The sequence below is a fragment of the Nomascus leucogenys genome, chromosome 2 (assembly GCF_006542625.1).
Source record: "Nomascus leucogenys isolate Asia chromosome 2, Asia_NLE_v1, whole genome shotgun sequence".
Lineage (NCBI taxonomy): Eukaryota > Metazoa > Chordata > Mammalia > Primates > Hylobatidae > Nomascus > Nomascus leucogenys.
In genome coordinates, this window is record NC_044382.1 from 52,676,164 (window position 1) to 52,691,883 (window position 15,720).

At 58.4% G+C, this 15,720-nt stretch overlaps 1 protein-coding gene across 1 annotated transcript; it reads right to left on the minus strand.

Moving 5' to 3' along the window:
* Positions 1–4,596: 4,596 nt before the first annotated feature.
* RIPOR1 (RHO family interacting cell polarization regulator 1) lies at positions 4,597–14,677 on the minus strand. Its single transcript, XM_030795335.1, is given in 23 exon segments — positions 4,597–5,019; positions 5,154–5,244; positions 5,353–5,436; positions 5,525–5,721; positions 5,851–6,009; positions 6,269–6,430; positions 6,557–6,692; positions 6,956–7,088; positions 7,919–8,040; positions 8,124–8,671; positions 8,674–9,604; positions 9,689–9,818; positions 9,893–10,041; positions 11,108–11,233; positions 11,311–11,354; positions 11,451–11,514; positions 11,609–11,761; positions 11,915–11,968; positions 12,063–12,086; positions 12,747–12,825; positions 12,991–13,143; positions 13,283–13,409; positions 14,237–14,677. Coding segments are annotated over 23 exon segments (3,783 nt in total). The 5' UTR covers positions 14,256–14,677; the 3' UTR covers positions 4,597–4,921.
* Positions 14,678–15,720: the final 1,043 nt, after the last annotated feature.

Sequence of the window (15,720 nt, forward strand, 5' to 3'; positions counted from 1 at the left end):
ACCACCTCTTTAGCAGGGCATAGTGGTGTGTGCCTATAGTCCCAGCTACTTGGTAGGCTGAGGCAAAAGGATCCCTTGAGCCCAGGAGTTCAACGTTACGGTGAGCCATGATCATACCACTGCACTCCAGCTAGGACAACAGAGCAAGACCCTGTCTCAAAAACAAAACAAAACACTTGGACCAAGTTCTAGAGGGAAGGTACCCACCTCAGACCTGGGTGGTTACTCAGTAAAATTGTCAGCATATATTATGAATGTATGTTCCAGAGGATACAAAGTAAATAAGCAATTGCAGGCCAGGTGTGGTGGTTCATGCCTGTAATCCCAGCACTTTGGGAGGCCAAGGTGGGTGGATCGCCTGAGGTAAGGAGTTTGAGACCAGCCTGACCAACATGGAGAAACCCCGTCTCTACTAAAAATACAAAATTAGCCGGGCATGGTGGCACATGCCAGTAATCCCAGCTACTCGGGAGGCTGAGGCAGGACAATCGCTTGAACCCAGGAGGCGGAGGTTGTGGTGAGCTGAGATCATGCCATTGCACTCCAGCCTAGGCAACAAGAGTGAAACTCTATCTCAAAAAAAAAAAAATAAATAAATAAAATAAAAGCAATTGCAGTGAAGTGTGATTAGTCTTATAGAAGGGAACGTGCAGGCTCCTGTGACAAGAGCAGGTGGGCGTGCAGCTTCTTAAATAAATATATGGGCCAGGTGCCGTGGCTCACACCTGTAATCCCAGCAGTTTGGGAGGCTGAGGCGGGTGGGTCACTTGGGGTTAGGAGTTAGAGATCAGCCTGGCCAACAAGGTGAAACCTCGTCTCTACCAAAAATACAAAAATTAGCTGGGTGTGGTGGTGGGCATCTATAATCCCAGCAACTCCAGAGGCTGACGCACAAGAATCGCTTGAATCCGGGAGGCAGAAGTTACAGTGAGCTGAGATCGCACCACTGCACTCAGCCTGGGCAACAGCACAAGACTCCATATCAAAAAATATATATATTTAGGGCATTTAATTGGGAGGATTCTGATGGCTGGGATGTGGGTACAGAGGAAAGAGTAAGGATGAGGCTCTGTTATATGGCTTGGGTACCTGGGAAATTGGTAACCACTAGAGCTGTTGGAGGAGAAACAAGTTTTGAGAAGATGTTGAGTCTGATTTTGAGCATGTTAAGTTTGAAATGCCCCAGATATTCAAAAGGAAGTATCCAGTGAGCAGTTGGATGTGGGGGTCTGGAAGCAAGGTAAGAACCATGTGAATGATTGGCATGCAGCCTCAGCATGTGGATGGAAGCCAGTGGAATGGGGAGATCTTCTAGGGGTATGTTTTGAGCGAGGAGGAAAGGGCCTAGAATGGAACCCTGTGGGGTGATTTTTATTTTTTAAGTAGAGACAACATGGGATTTCACCATGTTAAGACATGCCTGAGGAGGAGAAGGTTGTAAGGAGATTGAGGAGACAGCTAGAAATCTAGGCGTTGCGTATAGCAATTCAGCTGCTCTCAGTCAGCATTCACTGAGTGTCCATATGCCCTGTGTATCTGGAGACAAGTGAGACAGGTGAGACTTGACCCTTGACATTAAACTCAGAGTAGTGGCCATCACCCAATTGCCATCAACCTTCTGAAACAGGAGACCCCTTTCTCGCAGGCCGATGTCAGTCCTATTTTCTAAATGATAGATTGTGCTTCATTAGCAGTTTATATGAGGCACTGGAGTCCTTCCCAAGCTCACCATCCTGTATCACCCAGGCCCAGAAAAGCCAGGCCTTGCAGCCAAGCCAAGAGCCTTCTGTCCATAGGAGATGGATGGCCTGAAAGGTCACTCCAGGAGTGTCTGGGGTGGGGACGGGGGTATGGAGGGAAAGGAGGGTCATGTCATATGTCTGGGGTTCAGCAAATTGTACCCACATACCAGGCACAGAAACATACAAGGAAGGCACCCCCGCTCTGTGGGCGAGACAAAGCAGCAATCCTCTTCCCACATGCCAACCCATCTGCTTCTTTGCCTTCACAAACGTGCCTTTTTTCTTTCTTCTTTTTTTGGTCCTCTGCAGCTTGGAATACATGAGGAAGAAGAGTGGGAGACAGGAGGAAAGGTAAGGTTGGGAGAGGGCAAAAGGAAAGGAGGGGAGTAGAGGGAACACTCTATCGATTGCCAGCACAATAAACTGTATCATGGACTACTTCAGCCTGGCCTCTGTTTTGCATTGTGTGCAGATCAGTTTCCTCTGGGCAGAGTCTCAGAGATGATGGCCAAGGCGACTGTGGCCTCAATGGACTTAACTGATAGGGCACTTCTCAGTGTGTCACAGGCCTTGGAAGCCCACTTCCATCTGTCCCCTCAGAGGCTGGGCAGACACTTTCCCTGCCCTGATACCTTTGACTCATGATGGTATCGTCAGCTGCCCATCACCTGGGGCAGGGGGCTCCCAACTGTCCTCAGTCCCAGACAGCAGGAACACGTGCCTCCCTGACCCACATGACAGCAAGGTAGGGGGTGGGAGAATGCTATGGTCAGGTTTGCCCTGTGGGAGGCCCCTGTGAGGCAGAGGGGGTCGGGAGAGATATAGAGGTGGGAGGACAAGGGTTCTCCCTGCCCCTCCACCATCTCAGGGACCTGGGCATGGGCCTGGGTGTAGGAGGCCATTCAGCCTGCCTTCAAGCCACTGATGGAGAGAGGCCGATTGGCTGTCCTGGGGTTGATTCATGCTGCTCTGAGCCAGATGGGCATCATGTGCTTCACCTGGCTGTGCTCACAGTGCCCTCATTCTAGCTTCTGTCCCCTTCTGATCCTCACACCCATGCCTGGCTAGAGCTGAATACTAGGCTCTGGCCTCAAGACTCTGCAGAGCACAAAGAGTCCAGGGTCTGTCCCTTCCCAGCATTGGAGAGCAGGGATTCTTAGTGACAACTCCAGTGGACCCCTTAGCTGGGATGATGACATTTTTCCATCCTCCATTTCTTGTTCAAGCCCTGCCCTCTCCTGTGTACTGAGCTGTAAGCTCATGCTGGCTCAGTCACCCCCATCTGCACTTTCCCAGGACCTGGTCAACCAGTGTTCACTTCCTCTTTCCCCGCTATGACAGGCTATGCTTTTGATGCAGGTGGATAGCCCTGCTCTACCAATGGGCCTCTTGTGGGGGCCTCAGGACTGAGGGCTGCTAGGGCTGGTTCTGGGATTGCTGGCCTCCTGCAGGGACCCCTGGGGCAGGCCCCAGCTGTGGCCAGCCTTGGGTGCTGGCCTGGTCTCCATCATTTGTTTGCCTCCTCTGCCCCATGCTGCTCCAGCTGACCACCCCAAATACTGAGCTGCACCATCCCGTGCCACCCTTCGTTACCCAGAGAGCAAAGAGCCGCGCCAGTGTGCAGAGGGCTGCCTGCCTGCCCCTGCCCACCCTCGCCCCAGCGTCTGGAATGAGCCACCTGCATCCACACAGGTGCTTCCTGTGCTTCTTCCTGTTGCCGTTTTTCTGCTCAGCTTGGCTTCCCCAGCAGGTGGTTAAGGCCCCAGCCAAACCTCTTCATACCTAGCTCTAAAACACTGGGGGGCAGGGCTCCCTAGGGATCTGGGTCACCCTCCAGGGGACTGTTGGCACCTCACTGGCTCTTCCTGAGGGCAGGCTCCCCAACGTGACACGTCCTGCACAGGCCAAGCTGCTGCCACAGGTCCTGGGACATCAGAGTAGCCTCAATGATTCGGGGAGGCGCTGCCTGTGCACCATCTCCTTGCCCCTGGATACTGGAAGTGCTGAGGGAGAGGGGAAGGGTGGAGAGCCTGTTTCTCCAGCCACAGGTGTGGGCCTCCCTCAGCCCCTCCTTAGAACAGCCCTGCCATCCTGAAGTCCCACCCCACACTTCAGTTCCTCACGCAGGACTCAGCCTTCTGGGGTTAACACATTCACTGGCCAGGCAGCTCTGGGGCAAGGTGAGGCGGGGCAAAGACAAGCCCTCTCCTGGGATCTCTGCTTCCTGAAGCAGCACAGGTTGGCTGGCTGTTGGGGATCACAGAGTTCAGGCACGTTTGTTATTACAGAGGGGGAGACGGCTGGGGAGGGAAGGGACTTGCTGTCTTGGGTCACAGGTTAGCCTCCCAGGTCCCAGCTCTTCCCCTCCGCAAGGAGCTCCTTTCCCCTGCCACCCAGCCTCAAGGAGCTCCTTCAGCCCCCTCTGCAGAAAGCTGCCCAGGCTGCAGAAGACCCAAACCTGGCATCTGCTGACGCAGATCTGCTGCCCCCTGGTGGGCAGAAGCTCCAGCCACCCCCGTGCCTCCTTTCCCTTCCTGTTTTTCCTTTCCCTTCCCCTTTGCTCCCAGGCCACAGCCTGGGATTGGCACGCTTTGGTGTTTTCTGGGCCAACTCCAGTTTAGCTCCACCTTGGGCCATAGTTCCCAGGCCCAGGGTAGGCCCCACCTGCAGACTGAACCACCCTTTTCCCCTGCTGTCTTCTCCAAGCCCAGTTCCAGCCTCTGGGCTTTCTTCCACCTGGATTTCCAGGGCAAGTGCACATGGCACTGTCACAGCTGCAGTGTGGACACACCAGTGTCAGGCAGGGCCACAGCCAGAGCGTGTTGGAGCAGAGGGTCAGGAGTGTACCAGGCCGTGTAGGAAAGGCATTTTACTTTTTTATTTTCTGTAAAACTCTGTAAATAAAATACAAAACCAAGGGATGTGGCTGGGCAGAGGCAGGGTGGCCAAGCCCCAGACACTGATTTGTGGCAAGGGATGTGCTGAGCCGAGGCTGGGAGGCACTTGACTGCAGGCACTGACTCTCCAACCCCAGGGGCAACAGAAGAATATATTAGATTTTCATTGCTAGGAATCTGTGGGGGAGGGGTATCTGGAGCCAGCCCTTACCCTCCCTGCCAGTGCCTGGTGAGCCCTGAAAGTGGGGAGAAAGGGGCGCCAGGAACCCAGGGGTGAATAGTTTAGAATGCTGTGCTGGCCATGCTGCCAGGCCCAAAGATGCGGGGCAGGGCATCCAGGGACTCCTCCAGCCGTCGATGGGCAGACTGTCCCTCTTCTCCTGTAATGAGTGAGGATGGGGTCAGGGGTGGCCCTAGCCCCATCCCACTCTCCCACCCCTGGCGCCATCTCTCCTACTCCCATCAGCCAAGATGTCCCAGAACTCCACCCATCTCTCCCATCCCCCAGCCTCACCACACTGCTGTAGGCTCTGCCGGGCAGCTTCCCTCACAGCTTCTGTGTCAGTTTGGCAGAGGTACACCAGGGGCTCAATGCCCTCGGGAGCCTGTCAGGGGAGGGAGCATTGAGGTGGGCTCAGGGGAGCAGATGGGAGGGTTTCAGGGGTGGGGGTGCTGGAAGGGGACAGAGGGGTGGGAGTGTTGGCAGGGGTCACCTTGATGCAGCCTAGGGCCAGGCAGCCAGCCACACGAGTCTGCACGTCCTCATCCTCCAGCTGGTCCAGGAAGCACAGGAGGGCCTGTGGAAGGGCAGGAGGACAGACTTAGCCAGACGCTGGGAGCCCAGGACCCCAGCCCTCGCCCTCAAGAGAGCCCTGTCCGACTCACCCTCTCCCGGAAGGCAGGGCCCAGTGACAGGCTCCGGAGCTGGGTGCTGACAGCAGCCATGACCTTGTTGTTGCCATGGACGAGCAGGGAGCTGAGGGCCCGCAGCCCGTCCCTTCGCAGACGCCCCTCGGGCGCCAATCTCAGGGCCTTCAGCACAACAGCCTGGTCATCCGAGTTCAGATGCCGCACCAGTAACACTGAAAAAAGGGGATATGGTGGGTGGGTGGGCAAGGTGGCAGGGTGAGGAGCCCCCGAGGGTGGGGAGGGCTTGTCCTCATGTCCTCAGACCCAAAGAGGCCACTATGTGATCAGGGCCACCACCTCACCCTCCTCAGCGGTCTCGGTCACGTAGGCCTCCATGGTGGGGCTGTCCAAGGTTTCCACAAAACTCCAGAACTGGAAGACTGTGAGCTGCTCTCCAGGCCCTGGCTGGGGCCTTCTGGGCAGCTTCTGCCCCAGGGCATCCTCCAGGAACTTCACACACACTGCAGGAGGCAGTAGCATGGGCCTCAGAGTTTGGGTGAACACAAGCTTTTAGAGGGGAGAGATGCTCCTATCCTAGGCTCAGGTCCAGAGGCCCCCTGTTCAAACCCCACCCATCTGGGTCCTTCTGCTCTAAGGCCCAAGTCTTTGTTGGTCTCCTCGGTGCCCAGTTCATTTATCTGTGTGGGCTGACCTGGCTTCCCTGAGCTTCCTGTCACTGGGAATCTGAGCAAGGGTGGGAGGAGGAGGCAGCCCACTCACCAGCCTCAGCCAAGCCTGGCTGGCGCAGGGAGAGGCGGGCACCATACTGGTTGCAGAAGGTGAGAAGCACCCGCTCCACCGGGCAGAGGAAGCAGCTGAGTCCCTCTGTGCACTGGTCCCAGAAGGTCAGGAAGCCAGGCCGAGAGGCCGAGAACTGCACCACTGTGAGGGGGTGAGGGAAACTGTCAGCAATAGAGCAGGCGGGTGAGTAGAGAGCATGCAGATGGCGGTAGGCTGAGGTAGGAGCTTCAGGGCAGATGGCAGAGCCCGAACCCCTAAGGCCTTTACCTTCCTGGGCAGAGCTGGCCGGGATCTCCCACCGCCTGCTGAACTCGCATACTGCCTCCAGCACTCGGGCTTCCCGCAGCAGCCGCTCTAGGGCCCATGCCTCCTGGCAGCGCAGGGGCCCAAATGTGCCCAGTTTCTGGAGAACATGGGTAGCCAAGTAGCTCAGGCCTCAGGGTAGGGCTTGGGAGGATCGTGCTCAAGGACAAATCCCAGCATGCACTGGGGGAGGTTGGGGTTGCAGAGTTGGGAGATACTCCATTCAGCAAGGGCCAGATGCCAAGGGCCCTGGGGCACGGGGGTGTGGCAGTCAGAGGAGGTATAGAGGACCAGGATGGAAGGGCAGGACTCCCTGGGGTTAGGGGTTACAAGGGAAGGGTGGGGGAACACCATCAGCCTCACCAGCAGGAGGCGACTGCAGTGGTACAGGTGCCGGACCAAGGCAGCGTCCAGAGCTGGACACCCCGTGCTGAGGGGGCGGGCACTGGGTGAGTCTATGCTGTCCTCAGCCCCAGCCTCCGGGCTGCTTGGAGGCCTGAGAGAAAAATGGGGTCAACCACCCGACAGGCACACACCACCACCTGGTCACCAGCATTTATTTTTATTAAGCTTCCCCCATCCCAGAAAGGAAGAAGATGATGCACTGACAGCAGACAGTGGGGTAAGTTCATGGAGGATTTCCAGAAGGAGGAAGGGGCTGGGACCAGCAGGTAGTAGTACGGATCTCTGGAGTCAGTCTGCCCCATGCTACCTCCAGCTGGGACCACTGGGGATGGCATGGGTAGGAGTAAGCTGCAGGCAGGATGGTTTATGACAAGTGGACTGCAAAGGGTGCAGGGCCTGGGGCTGTAGCCTGGGCAGCAGCAGAGGAAGGAGGGACCTGGCACAACTCTCAACTGGGAACCAGCAAAGGCCACTCCAGGACTGACAGTTGAGGGGCCAGGGCCTCTGGGAGAGTCGGGGTCGAGAAGGAGCGGGGCAGTGCTGGGGTCCCAGGGTGCACGGTGAGACACTGAGAGAGCTCTTTCAAAGGGCAGGTCCAAGGTGAGGCCAAGGGGAAGAGGAGGGGCTGGAGGCACCCAAGCTGATGGGGACCAGCAGGGGAGGCAGACATTACAGAGGTGAGGAGGGCAGTCAGAAGCAGTAGGGACACATGTAGGGTTGGAGACATGGGCATGAAGGACATAGGAGGGGTGGACACAGGTGCACCTGCCAGCAACTCAGTCCTCACGTGCTCCACCTGGCCCTGCCTCACCTGTCCTCTCCTTTGACTTTCTCGCAATTCACCTGTTCCACCTTCCCCTGGTCCTGCCTCACCTTTTCCCTCTCACCTAGCCTCACACTCATCTTGCCTAGCCCCCTCACCTGTCCCCAGGAACATCATTGTCTTCATCTTCGTCTTCATTGAGGAAGCTGAAGCTCTCCAAGGCATGCTCCACAGTGATGCTGAGACTGGAGGCCCGGCTGCGAGTCAGACCTTGTCTCTGCTGAGGTTGTTAAGGACATTAGAGCGGCTGCTGCCCCCTGGCTGCCCTCCCTGGTTGTCCTAGCCCAGCCCAGCCCTCCTCACCATGAGCAGACTCTCTAGTCGGGTCACCTCCTGCTCCAGGCCCTGCAGCTCAGGAAACTGGCCACGGTAGTCATCCAGGGCAGCCATTAGGGCCCCCAGTGCCTCCTCCAGGCTCCTGTCCCCAGACCCTCCGGCTGCCCTTGGGACTGGGGTCTGGACAGCCATGGCCAGGCTAAGGTCTGAATGCTGGGGTGCAGGGGTTGGGGGTGAGGGAGTGGGGCTTAGACTCTGAACCACAGACTCTGGGGGATCTGGGGCAGGGCTTGTGAGGAGTTTCCTACTGGAATGGGCAGGACTTGGGTGGGGGGTTCTGGGGGCTATAGGGTCTGCCTGAGTGTAGGAATTGGAGGCTGGGGGACTACAGGGAAGGGAGTCAGTGCCTGGGAGGGTGGGGTCTGAGTGTTTAGAGGGGCTGGAGAGGGTAGCAAGTTCTACAGAAGTGGAAGGGCTTACATTTATAAGGATGGGGCTTGTGGTGGGATGGGTGGGGCTTGTGGAGGTATGGGTGGGGCTTGTGGTAGGATGGGTGGGGCTTGTGGCAGTCTGGATAGGCCCATAGCACTGGGGGTAGGACTTGTAGTGGTGGGAGGTGACATCCTGGTTTTGTGGGTGGGACTTGTAGTGGTGGGAGTTGACATCCTGGTTTTGTGGGTGGGACTTGTGGGGGTATGGGTGGGGCTTGTGGGGGTATGGGTGGGGCTTGTGGAAGTATGAGTGGGGCTTGCTGTGGTATGGGTAGGGCTCGGCATAGTGTGGGTGGGGCTTGTGGTAGTCTGGACTGGGCCTATGATATTGAGGGTAGGGCCTATAGTAGTAAGGGTAGAGATTATGGGCTTGTGGGTGGAGCCTGTAGTAGTGTGAGTGGGGGGGCTTGGAGCACTGTGGGTAGGGGTAATGGCACTATAGGTAGAGCCTGTAGTGGTGTGAGTGGGGCCTGGCAGTTCTGAAGGGCCACAGTCTGTGGACTTATGAACTGAGTCTAGGTGTGCAGATGGGGCAGGGTCTGTAGATGTGGGGACAGAGCCTGTTGTACCGAGGGTGGAGCTTGTGGCAGAGTGGCCAGGGTCCAGGGCAGGAGGAACAGGACTGGGGTGCTCTCCATGGGTGGGAGCTGGGTGTGTAGGTGGGCTAGGTCCCCAGGCTAGGCTTTCTGGGCCAACGGCCTCCACTGAAGCCTCAGCCAAGGCAGCGTCTACACTAGCCTCACTGATGTGGCTCAGAGTCCGACTGTAGGGTGCATGCCCATTTGCCAGGACTGGGGCCACGGCCCCCTCCTCATCCAAGGGCCCAGAGCTGGGGGTCTCAGGCCTACGGAAGGCAACTTGGATGGGAAGGGGTTCAGGCTGCTGCACCAGGGGCCTAGGGGCTGATGAGTGTCGGGCAGTGCCTGAGAGCTGTGGGCTGGATGAGTCGTCTGAAGATTCGGATGACAAGGACCATGCTGTCCCATTCTCCAGCTCCTCCTGCCGTCGCAGCATGTTCTGAGAAAGAGGAGAGGGCATTTCAGAACCACCCCCAGGGAGCCTCTGGGGGAAGACGAGGCCTGGACCTAGGCTATGACTCACATAGAAAGCCTGTTCCCGAAGTGAGGGTGTGTCCGGTGGGCTCTGGCTATAGGTGGAGAAGCGCTTGGTGACTGTGGAGGCCTTGTTGACAGAAGAAGCGGCTGAGGGCTGGTCATCCTTGTCGAAGGGGCTGGGAAGAGAAGAGGCTGTTGGCAGGTGCCACAGCCCTCCTGGCCCTCCTCCAAGCCTCTCAGCCCCACCAACCTCCATGTGACTTCCAGGCTGAGCTTGATGGTGCCAAGGTCATTGATATCCACAGCCACAACCTGGGGCAGGGCAGCAAACAGGTCCTTGGTCTCACAGGAGACACTGCCCACAACCACATGGTTGGCCAGGCCCTTCAGTTCTGTCACCTGTAGCCAAGAGTGCAAGGTAGGGTCACAAGGGTGCAGGGGCTATGAGATAATGGGAAATCTGAGGTCTGCATTTGCGTATAACTTATAAAATGGTCATAGGAGGCTGAGGCAGGAGGATCACGTAAGGCCAGGAGTTCAAGACCAGCCTGGGTAACATGGCAAGACTCTGTCTCAAAAAAAAAAAAAAAAAAAAAAAAAAAAAAAAAAGGCCGGGTGCGGTGGCTCACGCTTGTAATCCCAGCACTTTGGGAGGCCGAGGTGGGCGGATCACGACGTCAGGAGATCGAGACCACGGTGAAACCCCGTCTCTACTAAAAATACAAAAAATTAGCCGGGCGTGGTGGCGGGCGCCTGTCGTCCCAGTTACTCGGAGAGGCTGAGGCAGGAGAATGGCGTGAACCCGGGAGGCGGAGCTTGCAGTGAGCCGAGATTGCGCCACCTCACTCCAGCCTGGGCGACAGAGCGAGACTCCCTCTCAAACAAACAAACAAAAATTTTAGCCAGGCATGGTGGTGCACCTGTAGTCCCAGCTACTTGGGAGGCTGAAGTGGGAGGATGGGTTGAGCCCAGGAGTTTGAGACTGCAGTGAGGTATGATTGCACTGCTGCACTCCAGCCTGGGTGACAGAGTGAGACCCGCCATCTCCTAGATAGACAGATAGATAGATAGATAGATAGATAGATAGATAGATAGATAGACAGACACATGCATGCTCATGGAGCCATGGATGCTGGAAGCATCCTGGGAGCATGGGAATCACAGAGGTCTGCATGGTAGGGTCACTGAGGTCATAGAGGTCACAGCCTCATGGGAGCTTAGGAGGTCAAATATTCACAGGGTCAGAAGATCATGAGGAGGTCACAGGGTCAGGAGGACATGATGTCCTAAAAGTCACAAAGATTGTTCCTCTCAGGGCCACAGACATCATGAAGGTCATAGAATCATATCTTCACAGGGCTATGGAGCCATGAAGGGATCACAGGAGTAAGGGGACTCAGGGTAATGGGGGTCACAAGGGGTTCACAGGACCATGGTGGCCTGTTGTCCTGGGCAGAGACATCACCTTGATAGACAGAAATTCCGTGAGTAGAGGGAGAAAGATGGTTTCTTCACTGTCCCACACCTGCTTTCCACTACCCTCAATTCGGCCCCGTAGTTTCCAGCGCTGACGCCCATATTTCATGCAGATCTGGGGGAACAGGTGGGATGAGGGAGCCTAGGTGTTGGGACCCTACTGACCCAGCCCTTCCCTGCACATTCTCATACCTCATACTGATCGCCCACACACAGCCTGGCGAAGCCAGCCAGCCCTGAGAGTTGGAGGAGAAGGCGAGAAGTCGGTGAGCCATATTGGGGGTCTTCAGCATACTCCCTCCGGACCCTCACCTGCCCCCACAACTCAGTACCTTTCATTCGGAGATGAAACTCGCCCAGCTGTGCCTCCAGCTCGCTCTCCAGCAGACACATGCTCTGGGAGGGAGGGGCAGGGACAGGAGGGTGTCAAGAGCCAGCCACTAGCCCTGCCACACCCTGTGCCTCTGCCTCATGGGCACCCATCCCTCACCTCCGTGTACTCGCGATGCCCCCGAGTGGCCTCTGCCAGGCTGTCCCGGGCCTCTCGGCTCCCCGGGGACCCAGTGGTGTAGGCACGGACCATGTTGTAGGCACCATCCCGGAGACGCCGCTGGACACAGTATGCCTCATACAGCTCATCGATCTGGGAAGGTGAGTGGGGTGACAGTAGGGGGACTGAGACTCACCTCTGGGGTTACTCACCTCTGGGGTTGTTCATCCAGGGCCTGGCACCACCCCTCTTCTCCCTATGATATCCAACCCCGTACCCCACTCTGCACACATGCTACACTCGTACCTTGCTGGCATGGAACTCCAGTCGTCGCAGGAAGCGTTCAATGGACTTGACTTGCTGGGGGAGAGGTGGGTCAGGAGGGGCCTGAGGCCCAGGGCCCTTACCCTCCCTGTGAGCCAACCCCTTCCAGTACCATTCCATGCATACTCACCTTGTCCAGATCATACAGGAAGCCCTGCAGGGGGTGGGGAGAAGGGGCAAATATTTAGGAGGGATGAGGAGGACTCCAGCAGAGGCACTCAGACTCATCACAGCTCCCCTCTCTCACACCACAGTCCACAAGCACTCCCGTCACAGTAGCAACTGACGCCCCTTCCTGCTGGTCTAGCCCTTAGTGGATGCTGGTAGCACAGATCTGGTCCCTTCAGCCCCCTCCAGGACCCCTCCTCCCACCTCTTCCCTGGGATTCCTTTTCCTGCAGCCCCCTGGGGAGAGCTCTGTGCTTCCTTGTGCAAGGTTCCCTCTGCAGGGGAACTCCCATCAAGACCCGGCAGAAGTGTTCCCTCCTCCGGGAAGCCCTAACCTCTTCCCAAGAAGCACCATGCAGCAGTACCACTGCTCAGTACCACTGCAGCAGAATCTCCTGCTGTCCATGTCTGTAGGGGTCCCACCTACCCCACTGGAAGCTCCTGGAGCAGGTACTGAGTCCCAAGCAGAAAGTATGCACTGCAAAGTTTGGTGATAGAAAAGCCCCTCAGCCTTTCCTGATATCCCCTTTTCTACTCACACCTGAACCAGATCACTTCAGAAAATAGCCCAGATATCACCGAGGGCTGCCCTTGCCCAGCCCTCCACACCAAAGAGGCAAAGGGCATCCCTACCTCCCGCCACTCACCAAGCGGGAATTCCTCTTGGACTCCCTTATCTGCCCCTGGAGTTTCTCCTGCTCCTGCTGGTGCACTTCCAAGTAGGCCCTGAGGAAAGGGGCGACCACAAGAATGAACTCGGCTCTCCAGCCTCATGCTGCCCAGGGTGCAGACAGCAGGGAGAGGGCATGGGGCTGGAGAAGATTCCTACTAGCAGGATGCGGGCTTGGGGAGGGATCCCGGGACAGGGCTGGGAAGAGAGGAGCTGCTCACGTCAGGCCCCGCTTCAGCGCCGTGTACACCAGGTCCAGCCGCTCGGGCTGCGGCACCTTGGCGGCTGGGTGAGCCACGGAAAACATCCTGGACACTCGGGAGAGCGCGGGGGGCTTCCGTGGGGGCCCCGGCGGGCTGAAGACCGGGAAGCTCCTGAAGGAGAGGCTGTCCTCAGAAAGAGGAGAGCAGGAGTCCCCCAGACTCTCACTACGCACCCCCAGACCCTCACTAGCGACCAGTCCCAGCCCCATCTGACGCCCTTTGACCCCACCAACCCTGCGCGGCGGCGTACCTGGGTCCCCGCTCGTGGTTGCCGAGGACGCCTGCGAAGGACTGGCTCCTACTGACCCGGGCGCTGAGCAGGCGGCGCTGCGGCCGCACCGACAGGGACATCATGGAGTGAGTCCGCGCGGGGCTCCCTGCGGGGGATCGGGGGGGTGTCCAGTACCAGTCGGATCCCCGAAGCCCTCTCCCCGCAGCTGGAATCCAGGGCTGGCGCAGGTCTTTCCTGTCGCTAGGCACAGCTGCCCCAGCGGGCTCCGGCCGGGTCCTCCTAGTCCCGCCGACCCGGGCGCTAATGACAGGCCAGCCGCAGGCGACTCGCCCTCGGACTCAGCGTGGCCTCGGCTCGGCCCCCACTTCCTGCCGAGGTGCGGGCTCCGCCTGCCGCGGGGCAGGAAGGGGGGTCGCGCGGGGACCCTCCTCCGGCTGGGAAGGGGCAGGAAAGGGGCGGCGCGCGCGAAGAATGTGCGGAAGCGCCTGTTTACCCGGGGGCGGGGCAGCCTCCCCAGCCCTGCCCCCGATGTCCCCCCAGGGCACCCGGAGCTCGGGCGCCCCCACCCCGGGAGGCCAAGGAGGTCACGGGGCGGGGCGGGGCCACGCTCGGAGCCCTGCGGAGCTGCCCCACAGGCCCAGCCGGTGCGGGTTTGTCGCCCGCTCCCCGCCCGCCCGCCAGCGTGACCTGCTCCCCCAGCCCCCACCGGCCCCGGCGTCCCGGCGCCCTCCAGGCAGGGGGATTCCCAGAGCTGGGCGAGATGCCGAGAAGGGCCCCGCCCCCTCCTCTTTCCTGCGGCTCCCACCTGGAAACTGAGTCACTGACGTGCGCCTCCACCCCAGCATCGGCGGGGAGAGCTCCTCGGCAGACCCCCACCCCGCTTCGGCGAAACACGCACTCTTGGCCCCCGAACCCGGCCTGCGCCCCCTGGGGCCAGTCCCTGAGCTTTCGCAGCCCCGAGCCGGGTCCTACCTCTCTTCTTGGTGTTCATGGTGGGTCCGGGACGGCCCACGACCCGCGCTCGCCCCCCGCGGACCCTGCGGCCCTGGCCACTTCAAGCCGCCCGGCTGGGCTCCCGGCTCGCTCCCAGCGGCTCTGGCTCGGCTTCGGCTCCTCCCGGCGCCGCCCCCCGCCCAGTTCCTGCCGCCTGACTCAGCCCGCCTGGATGGGGCGGGACCGGTGACTGGGGTTCCCCTCGGGGAGGGGACCGACGGGGGGGTAGAGGGTCTTCTCGGCTAGGGTCAGTAACATGCGTAAAGGAATTTGAGCATGGAGATGAATATGAAGGGATAGAATGAAGGCGCTAAGTGGAGGAAGTATCGGACATTAGAGTAGGGGGCTTAAAGAGTCGCTATTGAGGCCGGGCGCGGTGGCTCACGCCTGTAATCTCAGCACTTTGGGAGGCCGAGGCGGGCGGATCACGAGGTCAGGAGTTCGAGATCAGCCTGACCAACAAGGTGAAACCCCGTCTCTACTAAAAATACAAAAATTAGCCGGGCGTGGTGGCGCGCGCTTGTAATCCCAGCTACTCAGGAGGCTGAGGCAGGAGAATCGCTTGAACTCAGCATGAGCACTCCCCTCCTCCCAGGACCCAGGAGAAAGGATCAGGTCTGGCTGCCAGCCAGGGCCTCCTCCCCAGTCAAGCTGCATCCTAGGCTAATGCCCCATCCTTCCTGCCCCCAGCTCACATGGGCCTCTCAGGTTCTGCGTTCCCAGTTCCCATCCTGATCCCCCTCCCCAGTATCTCTCTTTTTTTTTCTGTGTCTCCCAGGCTGTAGTGCAGTGGCACAATCTTGGCTCACTGCAACCTCTGCCTCTCAGATTCAAGCGATTCTCCTGCCTCAGGCTCCCAAATAGCTGGTATTACAAGCACCCACCACTATGCCTGGCTAATGTTTGTATTTTTAGTACAGACGGGGTTTCACCATGTTGGCCAGGCTGGTCTCGAACTCCTGACCTCAAGTGATCAGCCTGCCTCATTTTCCCAAAGTGCTGGGATTACAGTCATGAGCCACCGCGCCCAGCCTGTCTCTTCTTTGAATATCCCATGTCCGCCTCTAGCCTGGATAGATGCCACCATGCCCATCCCTCCCTTGACCTTGGAGGAGCTGGATGCTCCCCCATCCCATAAACACTCTTGCTCCTTGAGGCTCAATTCTCCCATACCGTGCTTACTTTCTCCCCAAGAGGCTGGGTTGGGCCCAGGGGTCTGCATTTCCACAAGTTCCCTCTCCTCCCGGCAGATTCAGATGCAAGAGGTCCGGGGACCTCAGTTTGAGATATGTTATTCTCCCCTCCTCCTTGAAGGTGAAGCCTGGGTACCCTGCACCCTACACTGGTGACCTGTGCTTTCCCATGGATTGCCTGCCTAATGCTGGCCTCTCTGCTCCCTTCAGCCATCCCCAGCCTTATCACATGTCTTTGGAATGCCCCCTTCCTAAACCACAACCACACTG